Source organism: Haliaeetus leucocephalus, unplaced genomic scaffold (assembly GCF_000737465.1).
Source record: "Haliaeetus leucocephalus isolate CR32 unplaced genomic scaffold, Haliaeetus_leucocephalus-4.0 Scaffold246, whole genome shotgun sequence".
NCBI lineage: Eukaryota > Metazoa > Chordata > Aves > Accipitriformes > Accipitridae > Haliaeetus > Haliaeetus leucocephalus.
The window spans coordinates 204,975-230,211 of record NW_010972682.1 but is presented as its reverse complement, the minus strand read 5'-3'; the positions used below and the strand labels follow the sequence as shown (position 1 = coordinate 230,211).

The 25,237-nt window shown below is 50.0% G+C and overlaps 3 protein-coding genes across 4 annotated transcripts in view; all 3 read left to right on the top strand.

Annotated features, from left to right (window-relative positions):
- Window positions 1–491: 491 nt before the first annotated feature.
- On the top strand, window positions 492–16,304 carry FAIM2 (Fas apoptotic inhibitory molecule 2). The gene is made up of 12 exons (XM_010568502.1): window positions 492–506; window positions 2,115–2,295; window positions 5,346–5,449; window positions 5,610–5,674; window positions 6,466–6,519; window positions 8,858–8,908; window positions 9,457–9,496; window positions 9,999–10,036; window positions 11,229–11,316; window positions 11,896–11,991; window positions 13,822–13,875; window positions 15,689–16,304. Exons 1-12 carry the CDS (start codon window positions 492–494, stop codon window positions 15,836–15,838), a joined length of 936 nt encoding a protein of 311 aa, XP_010566804.1. The 3' UTR covers window positions 15,839–16,304.
- A 4,434-nt stretch (window positions 16,305–20,738) lies between these two features.
- On the top strand, window positions 20,739–23,879 carry BCDIN3D (BCDIN3 domain containing). Its single transcript, XM_010568497.1, has 2 exons — window positions 20,739–20,927; window positions 23,145–23,879. The coding sequence occupies exons 1-2, from the start codon at window positions 20,748–20,750 to the stop codon at window positions 23,757–23,759; spliced, it is 795 nt and encodes a 264-aa protein (XP_010566799.1). The 5' UTR covers window positions 20,739–20,747; the 3' UTR covers window positions 23,760–23,879.
- Window positions 20,900–25,237, top strand: part of LOC104832367 (keratin, type II cytoskeletal cochleal-like) — a 62,800-nt gene continuing 58,462 nt past the window's right edge. For both annotated transcript variants that reach the window (XM_010568501.1, XM_010568499.1), the window contains exons 1-2: window positions 20,900–20,927; window positions 25,009–25,144. The gene's annotated coding sequence lies outside the window, so the exon portion shown is untranslated. The remainder of the gene's footprint in view (window positions 20,928–25,008; window positions 25,145–25,237) is intronic.

The following is a 25,237-nucleotide window of genomic DNA, read 5'->3' as shown; positions in this document are numbered from 1 at the left end:
CTGCTCGCTGGCCCGTGGTCGTCTCTGACGCGCAGCGGCGGAGAGATGCTGCAGCAAGAGCATCCTTCCCGTCTCCCTCCCCTTTGCAATCCCGGCCCTGCCGAGTTCAGCATCTCTGGGGTGGCCGTTTCCCACCCCGCGGTGCAGGACCCTGCCGCCATCTCCCCGGTGCCGTGTCCGTCCATCTTCCCCATCGCTGCCGGTGGCCGTTCGCCTCCGTTTTAGCTGTTTTTTTTTTCCCGGCTTCCCCCTGTGTGGCAGGCTGGGAATGGTACGGTCCTCCTCCCTCCAGCGCCCGTTGCTCCGTGGATGTTGCTAGAAGGTGAAGGCATCAGCGCAGGCTGTGGATGCTGCAGCGGTTGCAGCCGGAGCCGAGACATCCCGGGAGAGGGGGTGGAAAGGAGCCGGCGAGGAGGCTTGCGCTCAGCTACGGTCCTTTCCCTCCTGCTGCCGCTTGCAGGGTCGGGCGGCATCATCGTTAGCCCAGAGCCATGACCCAGGGGAAGGTAGGTGGGAGGCCAGTGCTGGGACGGCGAGTCGTCCTGTTTGCATGGTTAGAGGGGGAAAGTGGGTCGAAGGGAGGGGATTTAAGGAATAAAATAATCGCTGTGGAGGGGGGGGAGCCGGGTATCCGTGCACAGGCCCGGTGTGTTGGCCCCTGCGCTGGGGGTGTTTTTGGCAAAGGGGACGGAGGGCTGTGTTGTTATGGGGTTGGGGGCTGTTTGTCCTGGTGCTGGATGTGCAGCCCAACCCTGCTGTTGGACCTGTGGCTGTTTTCCTCCACCCATCCCGGGTGTCAGGGAGCTCAATGGGGTGCTTGTGCTTTTCCATCCGTGCCCCCAGCAGTCAGCCCTTGGCACCTCCTTCCTGCTCCAGGGAGCTCTGGATTTTGGGGGTTCTCCAAGGCTCTGAGACCAGCGAGGGGGCGGTTTATGCATCCTCTGCAGAGTGCACCATTGCCATGACAACGATGCTGGAGGCTGCCTGGATGCAGGCAGCACGGTCCCTCTTGTATCTCCTTGGGTATCTCTGGGGGTCTTGCATGATATTGGCCACCCTATACCTAAGGGCTACGTAGTGAAGGACAGGGTGAGGACAGTCCCTATGAGCTGGCACAGGAGGTGGCACAGTTATCCCGAGGCAGCTGGAACTGCTTGTGGTGCACATCCCAGCCTGGTATCCTGGCTTTATTTTCAAGGGCCTGTTACACCTGTAATTTAAGACTTTCTTACAGGGTCTGTGCTGTGTGTTGCAGTGCTGGTTAGTCTGTCTGCTTCATTTTGGACTTCTTGGGTTTTCAGTCCCCCATCCCTGTGATCCATGGGGATGCTATCCCTGATGCTGAGCTGGCACCCCCTTTGGCAGCAAGGGCAGGATACCAGGCTCATAACTTATCCCAGGATGACAAAGATCTAGAAGGTTAAATGGATAATGTTCCCAAGGAGAAGCAAGCTCTCAGGTGGCCCAAGGCTGGCTCTTTGCTGGGATTTCATAGTCTGAAGACATGGGATGCCAAGTCCCTTAGCTGCATCTTCAAAGTATGGAAAGCAGCAAGGCTGAGCCTCTAGATGGGCAGAGGGGAATGAGCTAGAAGAAAGTGTTGGAGGGCCAAACCAGAGCATGGTTTTCCTGGGGGCTAGAAGAAACTCCCCCAAATATGGGTGTAAGTGGAAATGAAGGAGTTCAGGATTTTCTGCCCAGTGACTGAAAGCTGGTTTTTAAGGGAAAATTTAGAAAGGAGGAGGCTGAAAAGCAGAGAATTATTTGGATGCTTATCATGTTACATATGAGCCTGAGGCACCACAGAGGAGCCTGGGCAAGGCTGTCTCCCCTCAGACCTGGCTGCCTATAATTTTTCATCCCCTTTAACATGTCAGGTGTTCTCCCACCTATTCCCTCAATCACACCAGAGGATGCTCCTTCCTGGGGGTGCAGGGATGGGCCCATTGTCACCCCACAGGAGTTGGTGGGTGTCCTTCCAGTTCCTGATCCCTCCCCCCAGTGGAGGGACCCCCAGACCTCCATCCGTGCCCTGTTGGGTTCCCATTGCAGGGCAGTTTCTGTGCTGTTTTTACAGTCTAATGTCTCCCTTCTGCCCTCCCTTTTCTGTGCAGCTCTCTGTGAACAACAAACCCCCCAACTCTGAGGGGCAAGGGGAGAAGAAGGACAATGCCACGGCTCCACCAGCTCCTCCAACCTATGAGGAGGCAACAGCGGGAGAAGGGATGAAGTCTGGTGCTTACCCTCCTCCTCCATCGGTCCCGCTCCACCCCAGCTGGGCTTATGTTGACCCCAGTAAGTCCTCCTGTGGCTGTACCCAGGGCAAGCTCCTTGCAGAGGGGGTAGAGGGGTGCAGAGATTCCCCCTAAGGGCTTATAGAGAAAAGGGGAACTAGAGATGTGGTGCCCAGTTTGGTCCCTGGTAGAACTCAGCCTAGAGCTGTAGCTATAAGCCATGTAAGTCTATATCTATATGTAAAAGCTAGTTTACCCAACCACTAGACCACACTGCCTTCCAGAGGTGGGACTAAACTCCAGTGCTCTGTCCCTGCTATCCTTCCCAGTACTGGGATGGGAAAAATCCCCTCTCCTAGCTTGCTGCACTGGGAAATGCCCCTTCCCAGGGCTGGGAAAAGTCCTGGTGCAATGCTCCTGGCTCTGCAGGCAGCAGCCTCCCCCTCTAGCTCCTGCTCAACCCCAGCTTTCAAAGAAGCCGCTGAACTGGCAAAATTGGTGTTGCGGCATCAGTGATGTCTGGCTGCTATGAGCCGGTGTTCAGAGCCAGTGGAGGCTAACACATGGCTGGACTTGAAGGCTGAATTGTTCTAGCATCAGTCTTTGTGGCTGACTTCTCGGCAAACAGACAGCTTTTCTTCTGTGGGTGCTGCGTGCAGCTTCTGCTTGGTTGTGACAAGCAGACAAAGGCTCGACTGTGCCCAGTGCCAGGGAATGGCTGTATAGCGGCAAGCTGGGATGGATGCAGGATGCTGTGGCCGGCAAGCAAGTCTGCTGGGGTGGCCAACTGCTTGGTCAGCACAGCTTGAACTGGAGAGAGCGCTGGAGGGACTGGATTTAATGACTCCTGGGTCCTCTGTCTCTGCTCAGTCCTCTTCCTCTGCTGTGCTTTGCTGATTGCCTGTTCCATCCAGTGGCGACAGTTGCAGCTGCAGGGATGTAGGTGTTTGGGGAAGGGGTAAGAGCAAGCTAAACCCCTCTGAGACGTGTGTGTCTGCACACTCCAATGGTCTCACAGACTTTTCCCATTCTTGTTTGCCTTCAGGGGTCAGAAACAGAGGGGATAAATAATCTTCCAGCTTGCTCTAACAACCATCTGGGTCTTTCTACTGTCATGATGGGTTAGGATGGTGGTATTTTGGGTATCCCGGAAGACTTGTTTAGGAGATGTCATCTCTTGTCCCCTCCCTGACAAGCCTGGCAGGATTTCTTCTCTGCAGCTGGGTCCTGTGCCCTGATCCCTGCTTGTGTTTTCCTCTGATTTCATGTCTTTCTCCCTTTTCCTTGCCCTCAGCCATGCTGCAAGCTGTGGCCCCTGTACTGTGGCGGGTTGGTGGGGGAGATGCCATGGGGCTGTGTCTAACAGCTTATAAGGGACTGGTCGTAGCTGGATGGAAGTGGTGCGTGTTTTGGGTTGCTTTCTTTACTAATAAGCTTGGGACATGCTGTCTTGCTGCCTCAGATGTGGCTGTGGGTGGGAGGTGATGCAGGTGCTGGGGACACTAGCCAGGGAGGGGGAAACCTCCTCCATTCCTCCGAGGCATTTAGATGCCTAATTTGGTATTTAGATGCCTTGATTGCTTTGATGCAGGAGACATTGAAGTGTCCTGGGGATATGGGCCTCAGGTGCTCTCGGCCCCGTGTGGGTGATGACAGATCTCGCAGAAATGCAGAGAGGACATACTGCAGGAGTTTCATCTCCACTGGGGTGTAGAAGAAGGCACGAGAGATTTATTAGGCACAAGAAGAGCACAAGGGATTTATTTCCTGCCAGGGGCATCTTTAGGATGAGGCTTCTGCAATAAGAGCAAGCAACCTTTGACCAGTAAAACAGAAGAAATCCAGGACCAGGGCCTTGAGTTTGGATTTCCTGGTGTCTGCAGTCTGTCCTCTTGAGTTTGAGAGGGTCTTTCCTCCATCTGCTTGAAGGATCTGAGTATCACTGAGCTAAAAAGCTTTGAGAAGGAGGGAAGGCATCTGTCAAACAGGCAGGGACATGAATGTATAGCTGGTATAATCGCATAAGCCTTCATTCTATAGGAAACCCAGGCGGGGAGAGTTAGTAACACGGAAGGGGATATTTGCAAGAGAAGCAAATAGCACAGGGGAATGATGTCCTAAGACAACTGAGGTTTCAGTATTTGTTTTATTTTTTTTTCTTGAGCATGAGTTTCGGGAGATGGAGAAGGCTGATTCTTGTATCTAATTTGTAAAGTTGATCTTAGTAGGGAGAAGCTGCTGCTTTGCGTTTCTCCTTGTAACCCACTGCCCTGTAATATCCTTACTGCTACCTTCATCCCTGGCTGTTGGCACAGTTGCCTCCCCGGCAGGCAGATGTTTTCTGGTGTTTCCCTCCATCTCCCTTCAGGCTGCAGAGCAAACTGATGCTTTATGGTCCAGCCTTCCTCCTTGCCCATCTGCAGGGAAACTACAGCAACAGCAGCTTGCATTACAGAGCCTTCAGCAAAGCAAAGCTGGGTTGTGTGGTGCAATGATTTTTGGGGAAGGTACTCTCAGCAGCAGCACTGGAGTTTTCCCCCTTGTTTAGGCTTGCTGCTAAACCGTGCTCTGACTCCCTGCATGGGAAATAAGATTGGACCTTACGGAAAAGCTGGCTGTAACGAGCTTCTCTCAGAGGAGAGGAGGGCACACTGTTGACATAAGACATGATGCATACACAGTCTAAGCTCAAGCAATTACAGAGCAGCAAGGGAATCCTCCTGCACCAGAGCTCCTGATGGGAATGACTGAGGTGCTGAGTCATGGCTCCTCTGGGGGGATGCTTTAACATTCAGTGAAAGATGAGCAAGGATATGATATGAGCCTTCTAATTGCCATTAAAGATACGGTGTTACCATAGACAGGAATTAACCCTGGTGTCCTTGTGCTGGGGTTTGCAGAAGTGGTTTCCTCTGTTCTCAGAGATGGTCTTAATAAGGTGCAGGAGTGGGAAAGGAGCAGAGTGCATCCCAGCAAGCCTCAGTTTTGCAGTGCAACAAGAAAACCTTAAAATGTGGGCCTCCTGAGCTGTAGTCAATCCCTGGGGTCAGATTATTGCAGCTGGGGAGGGAACCGGGTGGTAGGACCTGATCTGTCTGGCTTCTGCTTCAGGCACGAGCCCGAGCTATGGCAGTGGCGGGTACCCAGGGGACATGGAGATGCTCACGACCTTCAGCTGGGATGACAGGAATGTGCGCAGAGTGTTCATCAGGAAGGTAAGGGGCAAGTGTCTCCAGGCTCAGCCTTCCCCTATGAAGGCAGGTGACTAGCTCTGAGACCTTGGAGGGACCTGGCTGTAATGGCTTTGCTGGCTTCCCCAGGCTGGGTGGGAAGAAGAGAGTCTGCAGGTCACCCATGGGCTGCCTTTTGTTGCAGGTTTATGCCATCCTGATGGTCCAGCTCTTGGTCACGGTTGTTATTGTGGCTTTCTTCACCTTCTGGTAGGTGTCTTGTGTAGCAGTGATGCTTGCTTTGTCCTGTGTATGACCCGCTCCTGAATTACTGCTTACTTGGGGGTGTTGTCTGTTATGTAGATACCTGAATTTTTTTCCCATGTGCTCCAATAGAAAAACAAAACTGAGGGAACCCTGAGAGGTCCTGCAGTACTTCTGCTACCTTTCCTGCATGTCCTCTGGATGGTGTATCATCCATTCTGGGTGCTATCGCTAGCCAAGAGGCCTGGGCTGCTTGCCCTTGAGTATTAACTGCTGTATTTTTCCTTTGGGAGTTATCAAGGCCATCAGATCCCAGCCTACCTTGGCTTCAGGGGCTGGGTTACGCCCCCCGCCCCCCCCCCCTTGCAGAAGCAGGTACCCCACACTTGAGCAGCGGCTGTCTCTAGCTCAGATGACTGAGCATTTTGGGCATGCGTGGCTCATGTTGCCTCCAGAATAAATAATGAATCACTGTCAGCCTGAGGATTTCAGCTTTTTAATCACTTCTTGGAGAAGGCAGCAGCCGTTCCCCAAGCAAGCCCGACTGGGTAATTGATAACAGCAGGGCCGTCGTTCCAACTTGACAGGTTGAATTTCTTTCCAATTGGTCACTCTGCCAGGTAGATTCAGCCATGATGTTTTTTGTTGTTTTGTTGGTTTCTTTTTTTTTTTTTCCTTCCACATACCCCGTGCTGCATCCCCTTGTGTGTGTTTCCAGGTTTAATTTAGCAGCAACCTGTGAAGGGATTGGCTTTTTTTGTGCTTTCTGCTCAGCATCCCTTTTCTCTGTCTTGCAGTGAGCCGGTCAAGGGGTATATTCAGACACACTCTGCCTGGTATTGGGCTTCCTAGTGAGTATCTCTGTCTTTTCCTATGGCCATGTATGCTCCAAACAGCTCTGGATGTGGCTGTGGTGATGTGGAGACACATTCCAAACACTTTTGTATCTTGCATGTGAAGAATTGCTCCAAAATGTGTGCAGGGAGAGCTGGGGAAATTCATGGATAACTCCGAGGTAAGAAGATGGAAAATCTCACCTAAATGAGTATGAGACATGAGAGATGCCGGATACCTCCAAATACTTTGAAAAAGAGGGCTCTACAAACCAAGGTCAAAGTAAATACATGAGTACTGCTTGCAGAGCAAATCAGGCAAAACAGGGGAGCTTCCAGGAAAACACTGCAGAAACCCAGATGTGAGACCTGAAAGGGTGCTGAGGGTACCTTAGAGGCTTAATTTTGGGATTGTCCTTTTGAAAGCAAGGAGGTTGCCTGGGTTTACATTGTATGCCTTGATATGCAACAGATGTGAAGAAGGGTGCAGGCAATGAAGGGGGTGTTGGGTGGGTGCATTTGGAGGTATTAGGGTGTTCCTGGCCATGTCTGAGTGGGGCTGTCATGCCTGGGTCTTCATCACAGAGCTGCTCTCGCTGCCCAGAATTTGGGATGCCATTCATTAGTCAAGCCTGGTCCAAAAGGTCAGCTTGGAGGTAGTGTAGGCTGTGCTTCCATGCGTTGGTATATTTGCAGTTGTGGTGGTTTCCTGGATGCCGCTTGTGTTAGTGCTGCTAATTAAGCAGGCAGAGTGTGCGATGCAATTGTCTGTGAACAAGGCTCTGTGAACTTGGCTTTAATTAGTTCACACCCAAACCATGAAATGTGTCCAGGCCCAGAGATGAGACACCAGCTTATATAACTTAGAGACCTGAAATAACAGTAATAGAAGAGAACTGGCGCATCATCATGCCTCTTTGACCTTAAGGGAAAATAACGTGCTCCTCTTTGGCCAATTGGTAGATTGGAGAAGCAGCGCTGCCTCGTAGGGAGACAAGACCAAGCTCTGCTCGGGTCTATGCTTTGACCTTTGGGTTCATCTCTTGCAGTTTATTGGCCAGTTAGTGTTTATTTCTTCCTATCTTTCCGTAGGATCAAACACATCTTGGGCCAGCTGGGGGTAGGGTCTGTACTTGAGGGACTTAAACTTTGTCTGTTGCTTCACCTCCCAGCAAGCCAACCCTTCCCTCCATCCCAGTGTCTCCAATTGCTTGTCCCGACCTGGATCTGGACCTCCTTTGTACACAGAGACCCTAACTCTACATACACCTCTGTAAAAATAGAAGTGGGTGCCCTAGGGTGTTTTCCTACTGCTGGGGTGATGACTCAGAGGGAATAAAGCAAGAGCAGATGTGCAACAAGGGATGCAAAGAAGATGGACAACTTCAATGGCTCTCTTTGCTCCCTACATGCTTTCTTTCCATCTATTCAGCCGTTTCCACTCCAGCTTTCCTGGTTTCCCTGTGGGAGAGCAATGCTCAGGTTTATCTCTGGTGCATTTATCATGGCCCGTGGGTTTTGCCGTCACGTTCATTTATTAGACCTAAGGTGACTGGCTATCGTGCAGTCATCGGCATGCTTGGAAGCTGCTTTCCCCCCAGGCGCTGGGTGAAAGCAGGTTCCCACTGTGCCATAACCCATCAGCACTCTGGAAAAACACCCGGGCTGCGTGACGTCCAGAGCAGGGGGAGACCATCCTTCAGCTGTTGGATTTTTTTGCTTTGTTGAAGGGTCATGTGAGATAAATAACTCTCCTGTGACCTGGGGATGGCTTGTGCAACAGCATATTAGGCTTGGGTCTGTAAGCTTCACTGACCTTGGAGGATCCTTCTGCTGTTGAACTCTTCCTCAAGCACTGGTGCAGTAACATGGGACCAGTTCCCTTCTCAGACACAGACCTTCCATCTGGTCTTAGGCAAGTCACTTTTAACAGCCCTGTGAATCTTGGTTTAAGTGCTGCTGAAATCCCAGCAGGATGCCTTGATCCCACCAAGCCAGGAAATGCCTGGAAATGAGGGGCAAAGTCTGGCCACCTCTGTATGAGCAAATTGTGCCCTGATGAGGTGTCAGGAACAAACACATTTGGGTGCTCCGTCTATCCTGGACTTGAATGCTACCCTTGCTCTGCTCTAAAACCATCCTTCAGGTTTTTCAGGGACGTTTGTGCTGTCCCACCTTGGGCAGAAAACAGCTTCGGTGAGAGATCGTAACTGCCTTGCTTCCTACCCAGCCTCAACTTCTGGCACGGTGCTTGCATTTTAAACAGCGCAGCAGAGCACTTAAACTTGTCAGCTGCCCTGCATCAACACACAACCCTTGGGTTTTCCTCCCTAAACTGCTCTTTTTCTCTTTGCAGTGCTGTTTTCTTTGTGACCTACTTGATTCTTGCTTGCTGCTCTGGACCCAGGTAAAATATTTTCTTTATGGATTTGAAACAGCCCTGTGAAATGAAGGATGAATGTTTTCCTCTTGTTTCAAGCATGACTAAAAATGTTGTGGAGATGGGGTGGGGTCATGCTGACACAGTCCTATAGGGACTGAGGTGGCAGCTGTGTTTTAGGCCTGATGCAGTTGTGGGTTGCTGCAACAAGCATTAAAAGCTGAAGTCAAATTGCAACTGGAAAGGAAGCTATGTTGCAGTAAAAATTGCATCATGGTGTAGCTCCAAATTATCATTATTAAATACTGCAGAGGATGGTCATTGCTCTCGATGGAGCAAGGCACTGCTGGCTGCTCTGCTGGAATATCATGGGGACGTTTGCCCTCTTGGTCTAGAAGCACCTCAAATGCACTCTCATTCCTGACAGGATGACTGTCCCCTTGCACCACCCCTGCCATTTGCTGCACAGGCCATTAATTATATGGCACATTTTATGTAACCTGTTGTGCAGTGCTGCTAACTACCTCTGCCCTCTGCATCGCAGGGCTGACCAGCCCCTGTTTCTTCACTTGCAGGAGGTATTTCCCATGGAATCTGATCCTGCTGAGCATCTTTGTAAGTAGCACATCTGGACAGCATCTGCCCTGCCCCTGCAACCAGCATGGGTTTCATAATGGCTCCAAGCAGGAGAGACGTCTGGTCTGGATTCTTGCAGAAAGCAGGAGTTTCATCCTCTAATTGCCCTGAAATTGGGCTGAGGAGCTGTAATTGAACTAGAATGTGATAAGCAGGAAAGAAGGGAGCCTCTGTTTAAAAAAAAAAAAAGCCTACAGAGGCTGGTCAGTGTTGGGACCTGGGGTAGGGTGCTGGAATCCTGTGCAAGAGGGGTAGAGGGATGGAGAAGGTGGGACTGCTCTCAAGGTGTTGCCCTGCCCTCATTTTAACCTGCCTTGTGGATATTAATCATTGGAGGATTAGAAACTATGCAAAAATTGCTTCTCTTGAGCATCTGTTTAGGTTTCACTGCCCTTGTCACTGTAATTGAGATGTTTTATCTGTTGCGTGTGTCTCCCTGGGACATGAATGCAGAAGTAATGTGGTTCTCTTTCCCTCCCAGACACTGTCCATGGCTTATCTCACCGGGATGCTCTCCAGGTAGGTTAGGCATGTGATCTCTGGATATCTTTTGGTCCTATGTCCTGTCTCTTCCTGCAAAAAAACTTCCCTACTTTTAAAATATATGGGCCACTTGATCTCTCTGGAACTGTTCCAGTAGCCACACAAAGCCTGACCTTCCCTTTTGAAAACAGTTTTTAAAGAAGCTCCCCAAGACCTATGGTGGCATCCCCTTCTCTGTCACAGTTGAGGTACCACAGGGCAGTCCCTGGCTATGCTAAACCCTATAGGAGAGCACTAGAGAGCCAGGGACAAGGCAGTGCCTGCATGGATGGTCTGTAGGGGACTACTATACACTGTGATCTCACTTTTTCCACTAAGCAGCACTCCAGCAGATGGGTCTGGTGTGAGACAAGAAGTTTTTTCCAGCAGTTTCAGGTTTTTTATAGTCTACAGCTTGCTCCCTTTTGCTTGTGTTTTCACTGTTACAATCTGCTCACAAGATCAGCTCTGGTTCACGTGGGTCCCTGGTGATGAGGCAGATGAGCAGTGGGTGTTGATGGATGTGTGCTGGGGACAAAGAAAGTAGCGGCTTCAGCAGCTCGGGGAAAATACCAGTGATATCACTCTTCAATCAAACCGAAGGGGAGAGTGGGGACTGGCTTTTCTTAGGGCTGAGCCTGGTGCTGTAACCAAAATCAGGAGTCAGACATACAAAAAAATTATAACCTAAGCCTGCAGTCTCTCTACCTGTTCAAATCCCTCCTTCCCTGCAGTTTTCCAAGACCCAATCCCCTGTTACAAGCACATCAGTAGTGTACAGTGGCTGCAGCTTTCTGATTTCTCATTGTGCTGCAATGACATTTGTCATTCTATTTTTATTACCTCCCAGTTTGAATCCTCCCCCTTCTCCATCTGTCCATGGACAGATAGATTTTTATAGTAAGTCTCCATCTTAGCTGCTCATGAGCTCCCAGAAGGCATAGACATGCCCTCCTGCCTACCTTCTATTTAAAGCAGGAGGAAAACCCATCTAGTCTTTTTTTAGTGTTTTCTATCCTTCCCTTTTTACATTAAGGGTGAACATTGATAATTTTAGTGCCATTTGTGCCCCTAGGACTCATGCTTTCCTTGCACACCTCTGCTAAGCTTCTGCTTGTCTTACTTAATCCCTCCTTCCACCTGTCCCTGTCGGAAACACTGAAAAGTGGTTTTGCTGTTAATTTTGCAGTTACTACAATACCAAGTCAGTCCTTCTGTGTCTGGGGATCACAGCCCTGGTGTGTCTGTCTGTCACGATCTTCAGCTTCCAGACCAAGGTGAGTTCGTGCTGATCAGTCCCTCTGGGAGAGGTATCTCCCAGGGGTAGGACGCAGGGTCAGGCAGTGCTGGGGGTGAGGTGTGAAGAGGCAGGTCTGTAGGGCTCTGCATACAGGAGCAACCTGAGGGATGCCGAGATGTAAGAAGGTTACAGGAAGATTAGGGCAGATGCTGGGGTGAGGGATGTGTTGGGGTATAGATGGGGCTGGAAGATGCTAATGTGTGGGGGTAAGCTTTTTGTTTGTTTGGTTGGTTTTTTTTTTGAGGACTAGGCTGTAGGGTACAGAAGGGCACTGGCACAAATGCATATGATGAGCTTTTGGATTTCAGGTATGCGATGGGTACTGAGTTCTTGCCTGTGGTGATAAAGGGGATATGGTAACTGTCTGGCTCTGCGTGCTGTACAGATGGGTGCTGGGCTATAGGACCTGAGATGCAGATGAAGCAATTGCCATGGAACAGCAAGATGGGTGTGCTGCTGGGGAGTCCCTCCCTGTGGACACAGGAGGTTTGGCTCCCCTCGCTGCCTCCCGTTTCAGCACTCTGCACTTGTAACGTGGTGTTCTTTGCCTCCACAGTTTGACTTCACCTCCTACCAGGGTGTCCTCTTCGTGATGCTCATGGTGCTTTTCTTTGGTGGCATCATCCTGGCTGTGATACTGCCCTACCAATATGTGAGTAATGACCTGTGCCCCTCCTTCCTTGCCCAGTGCCACCAGTTCTGGTGCAAGGCTGGGAGCTGATCAGCCTAAAGCAGGCAAACTCCAGGGCTTGGCTTGAGCAGAGGTGTGTCCCAGCCTGCTCTCCAAAAATGTGCAGAAACACCAACAGAAAGAAAAGGCAAGACCAGGTGGCTGGTGCCTGGTTGTTGTACAATCAGATATCGGGCTGTAGGACAGCACTGGCCTGGGGCTTGAGGAAGTTTGTTTCTGTTCCTGGAGCTGTGTAGTGACCCTATGGCAGGTCACATCACCTGCTTGTGCCTCAGTTTCCCCTCCAGTAAAACCAGGGTAGTGAGCATGTGAAAGCACTGGCCTGCCCCATACAGGGCTCCTGTCCCAAATTCAGGGCAGGACTTGGACTCTGGACAAGTGCAGTGGGGTGCCTGTCTGGCCAGACCTGACTGTATTCATGCTAACAACAGGCACCATCCCACAGTGTTTAAATCCTGAGGCTCAAATTTCTCAGAAGGAAGCACCTCTGGACCCCAGGGACAAGTCCTGAGGATGAGTGACCACCTTAACGCTCCTCCAACTGCTGCCAGCCCCCCTTGCATGGGTCCAGCCCCTTCCTTTGGCCTCACTGGTCACAGCTGGTGTTGGCTGTGCCCAGCTGAAATCTTGGAGTAGCTTGTGACCACACCTGATAGAGGGTTTGGTGTGGCAGTATGGAGTGTCTGGTCTCCATCCAAGAGTCGTCATTCAGGCAAGAGCCTGACAGACCCTGGAAGATGCTGATGAAAGAGGGAAGGTGTGTGGGCCTGTGCAGCCACCATCATCACACTGAAGACAGAGGCACCCAGCTTTGATCACAGCAGCCTTTAAGTGACCTCCAAACCCATCACATATCACCTGGCTTCTCTGGGGACCTCAGTCATACTTTAAGGGCCAGACCTGCAGGAGAAACTCCCGCTGGTACTAGCCCTAGAGCTGGTCTGATGAGGGACAAATACACAGGCTGGTGATTCTAAAACCAGGAGCTTGAATTTTGGATGTCTTGGCTTGAGATCCACCTCTCCCCTGTGCAAACGTGAGGGTAAACCCGCTTGCAGTGCCAAGCCACTGCCATTAAACTGTTGACACAACTACTCTTTATCTTGCAGCTTGTCAAGATAAGCATAGCTTAAGGCAGCCTTGTAATGAGCTTGTCTATCTGGGGAGGCAGGCTGTGATCTCTGGGTTGAATCAGCCATCTGTCCATGTGGGCACCTTTTCCTGGAATATAGGTAACATTTCCGTTAGCACTGTGTGCTACTGCGCCACAGCAAGCAGGAGTTGAGGTTTGGTCTTAATTCCAGTGAATTTCCTGCTGTGACTCCAGCAGATGAACACATTTAAGTTATGCTTGTTAATTAAAGCTGGGTCTGGCTCTTGGAAGCATTTGGTGCTTCCTCCAGTGCGATCAGCCATGTCTGGGTAAATAAACACCTTCTAGGGCTGCTGCAAAATGTTTCTGTCAGGGTAGTGCTAAGACATTTCCACAGAGACAGCGGCTGTGGCAAAGTAGGCTCTTCAGAAACACAAGTACCTAATCTAGAAGCTTATGAGCCAAATGGATACAAAGGCCACAGTGAGAGGGAAACTGAGGCAGTGACCTGTTCTTTGCCATGAAAAGGTCCACAACAGAAACTGTGTTGGAGCTGGAACTGGTGCAAGTCCATCCTGGGCTATTAAAGCACCTTCCCTAACGTGTATCCTTCACAGGAGAGCTAAGCCCTCTTCTGTGCCAAGTCCTAATTAACCAGTTTTCTCCCAGGCACTGACTGATGGATTTGTTTCCTTTAGGTCCCTTGGCTCCATGCGATCTATGCTCTGCTTGGTGCCATTATCTTTACTATGGTGAGTGGGTGCTGGGGCCTGGGAACATGCTGGAAAAATAAGCAAAGAGTAAATGCTTTTAGCCTTGAAGGGTGCTTGGGGAAGGGAGAAGGGAGAGTCGCAGGATTGCAGAGAGCTTCACATCCTCAAATGGCTCATGAACAGCAATTATTGCAGTGACCTCAGCCTTGTCCCAAGAAGGTGCTGGTGTACGTGACAGCACTGGTGCAGGGCATGGTGTGATTGGCAAACCCATGCTGTATGCGCAATACTAGGTGTGAACAGCAGAAAGCATTGTAGGGACAGGACAAAAAGGTATCTCTGGAGTGGGAAAAGCGGAGAGTAAGCTTTGGCACATCAGTGGGAGCTGGACTGCAGGGCTCAAAGGGGGCCTGGGGAGGAAATGAGGCTGCAGAAGTGAGCAAAGTCAAGTTGAGTCTGGTTGACTGGGAGTGAGCCAAGGATTGGGTATAAGTTTGACTAACAGAAACAGAGGTAGAGAAAGACAGTGAGAGGCCATGATTTGGGATTAAAGGGCATTAGGAAGGTTCATTGCAGGTGGGAAAAGCCCCGCAGCTGGGCAGCTCCTCCAATGAAAGTTGAAAAGGCTTGATTCATTCCTTCGACTGCTCCCTGGCAGTCCCTCCTGCAAGCCTCTTCCCAGAGCAAGTCCCAGCAGTGCCGTGCTTGCCATTCAGGTGTGGGAGTTGTCTGGGAAGGTGCTTGGCATTACCTCGAGGTGGGGGTCAGGAGGAGGGCTGCCTTGGGGTTCAAGGCGGTGCCCATTGGGCATGTTGTGAATAAGAACAGTTGAGCAATTTCATTTATTAGCTATAAAAGTCATTTCAAGTGAGCTCGGATATTTCTTCTGTGATTCATGATTAAAGACTGTTCTGTAACATATGAGTAGGCTAAACATCTTATAATTACCCCATAAACTTCAGTCAGAACCTCAGCTCAGCCTGACAATGTCTGGGGAGATCAGTTGTTATTTATGGCTGGGGAGGGCAAAGGTGCCAGCTGACCCCGGGCGATGGCAAAGATGCCCAGCCAGCCCAAAAGAGCTCCATGCCAGGGTGTCTGTTGCAGGCTATGTTAACAGAGAGAGTAAATGTGAGATGGGAGAAGATACTAGGCTTGAAGTCATGCAACAAGGTGCAGGTTTTCTTGCAGCTGGGCCACCAGCCTGCCTTGTAGCCCCTGGTTGTTTCTGTGAGTGCTGTGTTCTTGCAGGTAGGCTGGGCAGTGGATTCCCACTGTGATGACTTCACTGGTAAAATCTGTCCTGCACTCAGCTGTGTTTGTACCTCAGAAAGGTGTTAGCTCCCCTCTGGGTCTGGCTACCTCAGCTGGCAGCCCTGCAGACCTTGGTGCTGCCCAGGATCTGGGGTTTCTCGATCCTATTGCTCTGCTGCTGCTGGAATGTCATGTTGGGTCCAGGTCACCTTGTTACCTGGCAGCTGTTTCTGAACTGGGGGAGGTCTGGGAATAACAAGTCATAGGGACTGGCTGAGGAGGAGCAGGGAGAACTGCTCCAGACCTGATCCTGGGACACATTTGGGATGGATAAACCATGAAGGAAGCAGGCCTGGACTAATAGTTAGGCTTGGGGTTTGACTATCAAGAGTAAAATGAAGGAAGGGGAAAGTTGCAGCTTGTTCAGTGCATTGTCCTGAGCTTTTTAAATTGGAGTTACAGCCTGTAAAAAGTGGCTGCACTTTCGTTCTGGGTACAGTGAAGCAACTGGGAGAACTCCTGTCATCAGAGCACTTCTTGCCTCCCTGTGCCAAATCTCCATGTGACTGTCATCAGGTTTCTTCCTCTTTCCTCACAGTTCCTGGCATTTGATACCCAGATGCTGATGGGGAATCGTCGGTACTCGCTGAACCCAGAGGAATACATCTTTGGAGCCCTCAATATCTATCTGGACATAATCTACATCTTCTCCTTCTTCCTCCAGTTCTTTGGCTCCAGCCAGGAGTGAGTGCAGCAAGGCAGTATCTTCTCTTTGCTGGCAAGACGCAAGTGTTTGAAAAAAATATTAAAAGAGGAGGAAAAGAGGGTTAAAAAAACAAACAAAACCAAACCCACCCTTTCTGGCCCACTAGCAGGCTCCGTTCAATCAGCTGAGCAAAGCCCCTGGGCTCCTTATGCAGCTTGTATATATGCTGTTAGGCCTTTGTGACCCAGAAAGCAAAGCAGGGCTTAAGTGTTATGTCTCTTCTGCTCCCTCCACTCCCACTGAGATGAGATCAAACCAGACCAGAGATTGGGAGGCATGAGACCAAGATCTTCTTTTCCCCAGAGGCTGTCAGAGTTGCCTGTCTGCATCCTGCATGTCATGGGATGTCAAAGTGCTGAGAACAGCTCTGCAAAGGGAAAATATCATTAAGGGGAGAAGAGTAGGGAATTTTGCTAGGATCCTGGCAGGAAAACCAGCTGAACAAAGGGGGGACAAGGATTTCCCTAGCCTTTTCCCCTGTTTCTCTTCTGCATTCATTTGGAGCCTTGTGGCCTCTGCAGAGATATATTCCTGATAGTGCCTGCTTTTAGAAGTGCAGAGCACGGGATCACATAGTCTGGATGTCCCAGCAATCAGTCCTCCAGGCACAAGGGAACCTGTTGTTCAGGACGTGCAGCCTCTTTGAGGACATCCCTAATGCCCCTGCAGGAAGAATTCTTCTGTATCCTTTGCACCTGGCTGTGGGGCTGAGTATGCGCTTTCTTTCCTTCCCAGAGCGGGATAGCAGGACCATCGGCTGTGGGCTCACCTTCCCACCCAAGGGGGCCATGTATGTCAGTTCTCTCAGAAGTGTGACCTTTCACTTGGGAGGGTTGTGATCTCATGTAAGGATTGTTGGCAGAGAATTGATGAAAGAGGCTGATCTTCAGAGCCTGTGCAAAGCCAGGCACCATCTGATGTGGGAAACGGGTGGCTGAGATCCTCTGACCCATTATAAGGATCTGATGCCTTCACAAAATTGTCTTGGTTGCTCAAGATTAATGGTCCTAAGTGGTTACTACCCAGAGACTGAGGCCAGGGTGAATGCCTGTTGTTCAAAATGGGTACTGCTTTGTAGCAAACATCGATGTGGTCTCTTGCTCTGGCCATTTTCCAGTTTTGCTCCCCCAAACGGGGATGTTGGTGAGAGCACTGGATACCTCCAAGTGCTCAGGTAACTTTCCATCTTCCCCTTGCTCGCATTCCCCTGTTTGGGGATTAGCTGGCTAATTTCTAACTGTAAAGCTCCAGGTGGAGATAAGAGGCCTTTTGCTCTTATTTAAAAAGTGATCCTTCCTGCTGATAGAAACCTGTATCTTCAATCTCTCTGGGAATGCCAGGGCAAGTGCGTCACTGAGCTGCCTCTAGCAATCCCTGCGTGTTAGAGAGAGGCTATGCCAAAATGCTCCGTACTGCACATTCCTCCTCTGCTGCTGCCCTGGCTTTTACCCTTCACATGTTTTATCCTCCCACCACACGTGTTCAATGCCCCGAGCTGGGCAGAGAAAAGTTGTTGTGCAGAGGGTAAAAATGCTTCAGTCCCTCTGTGGCTGCACTGACCTTGTCAATGGTCACACAGGAGCACAACTGATGCTTTCCACTTTACCTTCCTCCCCCAAACAAACAAAAAGATCCCAAAGCCAAAATCTTTTTAGGGATAAAGGAAACTATTAAGTGATGACAGCATTAAGTTCATGATCCACTGATTTCTGCAGTGCATTGTAGAGAAGAAACAAGGGCCTTGAATTGCTGAGTGGGCAGAACTGGGAGAGAGGACAACATGGGAGGTATTCTAAAAGTTTATGAAATAGGAATTTAAAGAGGGAATTTTCTGGCTCAGACCCATGTAGGCACTTCTGAAATATCTTAGCAGACTGGCTGTGCGGGTTTGGTTTTTTTTTGGTTTGTTTTTTTTTTTTTTTTTTTCTCACAGCAAAAGGCCTTGTAGGTATTTCTACTTTCCAGCTTTTGAGGAGGGAGTGTGGAATTATGTGATGAGTTCTGACTCTGAAATTGTCCTAAAAGTCCTTCTCTGGAGGACAATCTAGACCAGAGCTCTGCAGCCCTCCTTTTTGCACCAGGACTCCTCCAAACTGGCTCTGCATAGCCTGGGACCCTGGGGAGGAGAACACGGATCTGCAGCCCACTCTGGATCTCTTGCTCTTTTTCCTTCTGGTGTGGAGTAACTTTGCTGCTGCCTGAGCTGCTGCTATGTCCTGGCTTTCTGCTCCTGCGTGGGAAAAGCTTGCATGGCACCTGCTCCATCTCCAGGCCATTTGAGTGGGGATGGCTCGCTGCCCTCCTATGCCCCTCCACAGGGCTCCCTTCTTGCATGTGTCCTGGTCCCTCTTCTACACTGACCCCATGGCTTGCAGTCCATCCAAGCCAGACCTACCAAAAGCACTCAGACTGAAGCAGTAACACGTACATGCTCAGAGAGGTGGAAGTCCTCATGAGGCCAAGTAACACAAGTTTAGTAGTGGGATATAGCTATAGGCATGTTCCTTCTGGGTTCCCCGACCATCTGCGCAGGGCATGTGCAGGTCTGCTTCTCTTCTTCTGTGTGGATGTCCCTTACCTGAGGTGTGCATCATCCCGACCCTGGCTCTGTATCCCCCTGCTCCTTTTGTCTGACCATTCTTATGATTTCATTGTAAATAGGATTTTGTATTTTCTCTGAACATTGCTAATAAATTGTTGCAAAACTGTTATTGCTGTTGTGAGGTCTTGTTACTGTAGTACAGCTGAAGGAAGGTCTGGTTGTACAGCTGGTGCTTCAATCCCTTAAAACAGAAAACATAGACAAGATTGAGGCATGATGTGGCATGGCCTAAAGTTTTAATGGAGACCAGGCTGTCCCTTCTCTGGTTATGACTAAGGAACACATCCTACACAAAGTAATAAAATGCACATGACTCCAGCAGAGGCATCATGCATGAGAAGCATTTCAGAACTGAGGGCCAAAGGGCTCCTTGGGTGAGGATCCTGTTGTCTCTTAGGCTTGGTTTAAGTGGCCACAGGATTAAAAAACAAGTGGATGTAAGCAAGGCACCTGCTTAGAGAGCATTTTCTGTAGCTCTGGAGAGCAAGCTGATGTACTAAGCTTTCTCTAGAGTCAATGGGAAAAAGAAATGCCTCCAGAGAGCAATTCACCTGACCTAAATTAATGCCTACACTGGGAGGTGAAAACTCATCTCTCTCTCCATTAGCTCTGAAGGGCTGATCAGTCCAGGCTGTCAGAGCTCTCGGAGGACAGAAGTCTCAACTGCAGCATCTTGCTGCAACAGATCTCTGTGCTTTTGAAGGAGCTGTGCCCAAAAGGCGGGTGTGAGATTTGTTTCCGAAGAAGTGTGGCTAAACAGCGTGGTACAGCCACTGTGGGCTTTCCTGTCCACAGTTGCATTTTCTGCAGCAAGAAAATATTTTGCCCTGTGTTTTGCTGGGTAATGCTCTGTTGTGGGACAGCATCTGTGGAAAAAGTAACTGAAGTGGAGCATTTCCGTGCAAAAAATGAGGTGGCCATGAGCATTTATATGAGGCTTCATTAGCTCTTCCTGTAATTACCACAAATGGGATAAAAGGCTGATGATTCAGTCAAATTTCAACACTTGGCTCTTGAGGAACGGGGCAAAAATTCATTTGGCTTAATTGAAGTGGGACCACTCGGAGGTAGGTTGCAAGGATGTGGGTCAAGGAAGAACACCAGCAGATTCATCAGGTTGCGAAGGATGCTGGAAAGAGGAAGGGATCGTGGTGCTTCCTGTGCCTATAGCAAACAGGACAGGAATTTGGGGGACCCAAGTACAGCCAGAGAGGGTCAGAGGAGACCTCAAGAAACCTGAATTCCACTACCTGGAGAAGGGGGAAAATTTTGTTTACTTTTGCATGTCTTTCTGCCTTCCTTCCCTTCCATGCTTGAGGTATTTTGAGGAAGGATGGACTCTCGATGCCAACTCTGCACAGGCCTTGCTACAGTGTGGGGGAATCCCTGCTGATCCCTGCTGCTTCTTCCATGGCAAGAAAAAAAAGCGAGAAGGGCTTTGATTCAGGTAGGAGTCGTTCACCTGCATTTCTGAGCTCCTGGCGCCCTCTGCTCTTCACGCTGTGATTAAAAACAACAGCATAAAATGAAATCCAGGTTCCCTGTGTCAACTTGACTCTAAAACCTCCCCCATGCCAACTCTTTTCCTCCTTGAACTGAGAGTTTTCATTTTCTTCTGCTGTAAAACATCCTGCCTATGGGGGCCTGGGCAATCGTATGTTTAAATGCGATTTAAATAACATTTATATATTATTTTTGTGTGTAAATAGTATTTTCATAAAAGTTTGTAAAAGCTTTTCTAAATAGGTAAAGCGCTGGCCGAGGTTGGGTTGCCCAGATTCAGGCGGGTTTTGACAGCGGCACTGAGCGAAAGCTGAGATAAAGTTCCTGGCTTTATTTGACACCGCTCTTTGGACGTGGCTTGGTTCTCTGGGGGTGGGGGCTCCTCCAGGGCCCTGCTGCAGAGGTGCCCTGGGCTGGGGACCCCAACATCCCCCCCCAAAGGCCTGCGTCCTCACGCTAGGCCGCAGCATCGCCATGGCAACGCTGGGGCAAAGGGCAAAGATGGCCGGGCCAAAGGTGACACCTGGGTGGTTGGAACCGTCGTGCCGGGTCCCAGACAGGGTGTTTTTACACAAAATCTCTCAGAATTCTTCTTTTCACTCAGATGGACCCGGGCAGGCTGGTGTTGGCAGAGGGAGGGTGGCCTTGGCCCTCATCCCCGTCCCCCCGCTCCAGCTCCGCCTCCGCTATGCGCAGGCGCGACCCCCCCCCGGAACTTTTCTTCCCCGGAACTCCTCTGCTCGCCTCCGGTTTCCGCCCGGTGCAGAGGGAAAAATGGCGGCGCCCATGAGTGAAGGGTCTCCAGCCTTGGAGCCTGGCGCTGCTCCTTATGGCAACTTCCCTAATTATTCCCGCTTCCATCCGCCCGAGGGGCGAGTCAGCCTCCTGCCTGGCGGGCTCTTGCAGAGCCTGTTCCCCGCCGCGGCCCGCCCGCTTCTGGGGCTCGATGTGGGGTGCAACTCGGGGGTAAGAGGCCGCCTCGGTGGGCAGCGGGAGGGGGAGGCCGCGGGGCAGCAGGCTTGGGGTGAGGGGAAACGCTGGGGTGGTGGTCTGGGCTGTGGGGGGAAGGCTGGAAAGATTTGGGGGGAGTCGCTGGTCTGGAGTATTGGGGAGAGGTGAGAAAGATGGAGGAGGGGTACGGGTCTGGAGTTTAGGGAGGCTGTGAGAAAGACTGGGGGGAGGCACCGGTTTGTGGTATTGGGGGGCAGTGGGGTGGACTGGGGAGGCCTTTCTCTGGGGTACTGCGGGACAGTCCAGCATATGGAAAAGATTGCAGATGAGGCACTGGTCGGGGGGGAATGGGGGGCGAGGACCTGGGAGGGGGGCAGTGGGGCAAACTGGGAAGACTGGGAAAGGCAGTGACCTGAGGTAGTGTGGCAAACGGAGGAGACTGGGGGAGGCAGGAGCTTGGGGTGTTGGGAGGTGCATTGGAAAGGTGGGGAGGCACTGGTGTGGAGTGTTGGGGGCATTGGGGCAGAATGGGGAGGCTGGGGCAGGCAATGACCTGGGATGTTGGAGGGAAGACTGGGAAGGTTGGGGGAGGCACTCCATGGGATGGTGGGCAAGAATGGGGCAGACTGAGAAGATTGGGTGGGGGCAGCAGCCTGGAGTCTTGGGGAGCAGTGGGGAAGGCTGGGGAAAGCACTGACCTGGGCGGCTGGGGAGGAATGAAACAGCCTGGATGGGGCAGGGATAGCAGCCAGGGACAGGGATGAGCCTGTGTAAAAGGCAGGGTGGGAAAGCAGGACTTGGGTGCAGCATGAGACTGGTGGGGGTCAGGAGATCATCGGTTTGTGGGAAGCCCCCTCTGCAGGTCCCCTGTGAGAGGAGGGTGAAGGTTGGGGTGAAGGCAGGGTGGAGCGGAGCTGGTTGTGTTGTTGAATTGGTTTAGGAAGCTGAGTTGGTGGCTCTGTCCTCTTTCCCACTGAGGCCTAAGCCTGCAGTGCCCTGGGTTGCTGCATGTCCCGAGCACCAGAGAGCCACTATAGGACTGCCATAAGAGCAGGTGAACTGGACAACCCTGAAGCTAGAAACCATAATTTGTTGTGTATATTGCGTCATTTATCCATGAGACAGAACTTGAAACTAAAGTCCTGGTCGCATGCTCTTGAAGGTCTTGTGACAGAGCTGGTGAATCTCATAGAATTTCCTATTTTGAAAGTTCCTTCTCTTTCTTTACCTAGTTCTGCTTTTTTCTCATGGCTTTTCCTCAGTGTGCAGCTTTGCTGTGTTGTAATTCAGAAGTATCTGTGCATCTCTGATGTATACTGGTGCAATGTTTAATTTAACTATGTTTAAAGATTTTTTTTTCAGGGTTTTTTTTTTTTTTTTCAGATGGCAACTTTATCAATGTATTAACTTAGAAATAATTATTCATTCAGAATGAAATTGCATTCTGGCTGGGGACAAGAGTACTGCTGTTTCCATGGCTCCTCTTCCCCCAGCCCCAGCCAGAAGGTTTGAAAGTCTACCTAAGGTATTATCTAAAGGACAACTCTAGATCCTATTTCAGGTGAACTTGTAAAACAGGTCAGGTAAAAATGTTCTGTCCAGTTCTTTTGAGATGCAGAGACTTTCACCACTAGAGGACACTCTGCCTGCTTGTGTGGGCTTTGTGCTCAGAGCCGATGCCATTCAGGAACTTCATCGGATCTGTTTAATGAAAGATTAATACGCTTTCCACTTAGTGGCGCACTCTGTGAAAGGCAATTTGAAGGAAAGCTCTCATGTTAACTATCTTATGCTACAATCTAATGGTCAGGGAATGTCTTACTTTAGCAGCAGCAGAAGAAATTTATTACTCTAAATTAGGCATTATATATACCTCTGTCAGTAGGGAGCTCACTTAGGGAAGCCAGTGAAGCCTTCATCCTGACGTTGGATGGGGATAATCCAGCAAGATTCCTGTTACTAAAACTCATCTTTCCCATCGTTTTTGGAGCAAAACCCCGAGTGTGGGGTGATGTTCCAATCTCTGGTTGACTTTCTGGTAGTCAGGGCTACCGCGATGCTTTTTGCTGCAGAAAGGAAGATTGTTGGTGAGGTGGTTGTTCTGAACTTTTTCAAGAGAAAGCTCTGAGTTGGTGCTCATACCTTGCTGCTAGGAGTGGGATCCTATGTGCTTAGTATGTGTTAATGAAGCAGAGCAGGCCCTGTGAACCCCTGTTGTTTTCCTTTTTGCAGGAGCTAAGTGTGGCTCTGTACAGGCATCTCCTTGGCCTTCAGGAGAGCAAAGGCTGCCTGGACCAGCCTGCAGCTGGAAAGGATCTAAACCTTCTGTGCTGTGACATTGATCCAGTGTTGATTGAGAGGGCTCAGCAGTGCAGCCCCTTTCCTGCCTCCATGTCCTTTGCCAACCTGGACATCATGGACTCCAGTGCCCGGGAGCCAATCCTGCGCTCCTACCTGGGCCGTTTTGGCCGCTCCACCTTTGACATCGGTTTTTGCATGTCTGTGACCATGTGGATCCACCTGAATCATGGGGATAGTGGCCTGATGGAGTTCCTGTCCTTCCTCTCCTCTCTGTGCAAGTACCTGCTGATTGAACCTCAGCCGTGGAAGTGCTACAGGGCAGCTGCACGCCGCCTTCGGAAGCTGGGCAGAAATGACTTTGATCACTTCCGATCTCTTGCTATTAATGGGGATATGGCGGAGAGGATAACCCAGATCTTAACGAAGGACTGCGCCATGGAGCTGGTGTGCTGCTTTGGGAGCACCAGCTGGGACAGAAGCCTCCTGCTTTTTAAATCAAATGGCTCAAATCGTGAGGGCAGGGAGTCTTCAGAACAGGAGCAGTGACTGACAAATGGCTTCTGACATTCATGAATTCACAGGCAAGGAGCTGCTTGCTGTTTACAGGGTCAGATCTAGGAATTTGTAAATCCCTATTGGGACCAGACCTTGACCGACCTAGGGAGTTTGAGGCAAGTAATGTCTGTGATGTTTTTTTATTTTTTTTTTTTCTATCTGCAAAATGTGATGGTGGTTTTAACCTACCTTGTGGGTTCTGAGACTGCTGTTCCTAGAAAGTGCTCTTGAAATCAAAGTTGCTACATACGTGCTTTCTATGTGTACCAAGAATATTCCCTGGAAGAAGAGAGAACATGCCTTTTTTGTCCCTGGGGCTTTTCAAGGAAAGGGAACATTTCTGTTGACCCGTGCGATGCATTCGTCGTTCTGCTTCTTGTCATGTTTTCTGTTTAAAATGCTCTTGGAAAACACATAGCCTGGTTTACCAGCTATGAACAAGTGAGTTGGATTGTTGCAGAGGGTGTCTGGGTGACAGGGTGCCCAGAGAGGCAGTAGGTGCCCCACCCCTGGAAACATTCAAGGTCAGGCTGGACGGGGCTCGCAGCAACCTGGTCTAGTGGAAGGTGTCCCTGCTCATGGCAGGGGGGTTGGACTGGATGGCCTTTAAAGGTCCCTTCCCACCCAAACCATTCTGTGATACTGGTCAGGCTGTGATCAATGCACCTTTGCAGATGGGGCTTGCCTGAAGTATGCTTTGGAGGTTGACAGTGATGTGATCTTTCTGTGGAGTGAGGGCTTTCTATGGTAGGGCGTGTGTTCATTTAAGTGTATAACAGAGTGAGCGTTTTTTGTAATAATATCCTTGAAATAAAAATAACTTAATTTTATTGTAATACTGTGTTGGGTTTTTTAATCTTTCTTTTTGTTCACATTGTTTTCAACACCTAAGCAGTCCCAGGTAACTGAGTTTATAATTCGTTTTATTTATAGGCTCAGATGAGACTTTGGTAAGTTTGAAGCTATGCTTGGCTAAGGTTGAAGTATTACAACTTTCACTGGGTTGTGGGTTGTTTTTTTTCTTCAGTAAAATCTAGGAAGAAAGAAAACTTGAGCAAAATGTCTTATTTTAACTCATTTTTCTCATTTTAATATCTCTGCTACCTTTAGGTCATACATAGTGGTTTTGTTAGCTTTGATAGTAAGTAGGACTCACAGTGTTGTCTAAACAGATTAAAAACCTCACTTGGGTAGACTGTGACACAGAAAGAGAGAACTGATGACTCTTACAAATTTCTAGGTTCCACTACTGCGAAGTGAGAGGGAAGCCCAGGTACGTGCCGCAAGCGTTGTGTCACGAGAGCTCAGCCCTAGAGAAAGAGGAAAGAGGAGGACGTCTCCTCCAGGAGGTGCTCTTGTCTAGCAGTTCTGCCCAGGTGAGCAGGGGCAGAGGAAAAACTTGGATTGCATTTTACTTTGTGTTCTTACTGGGACTTCCTTGTTATTTACTCATGTAGTGATAGTGGAGG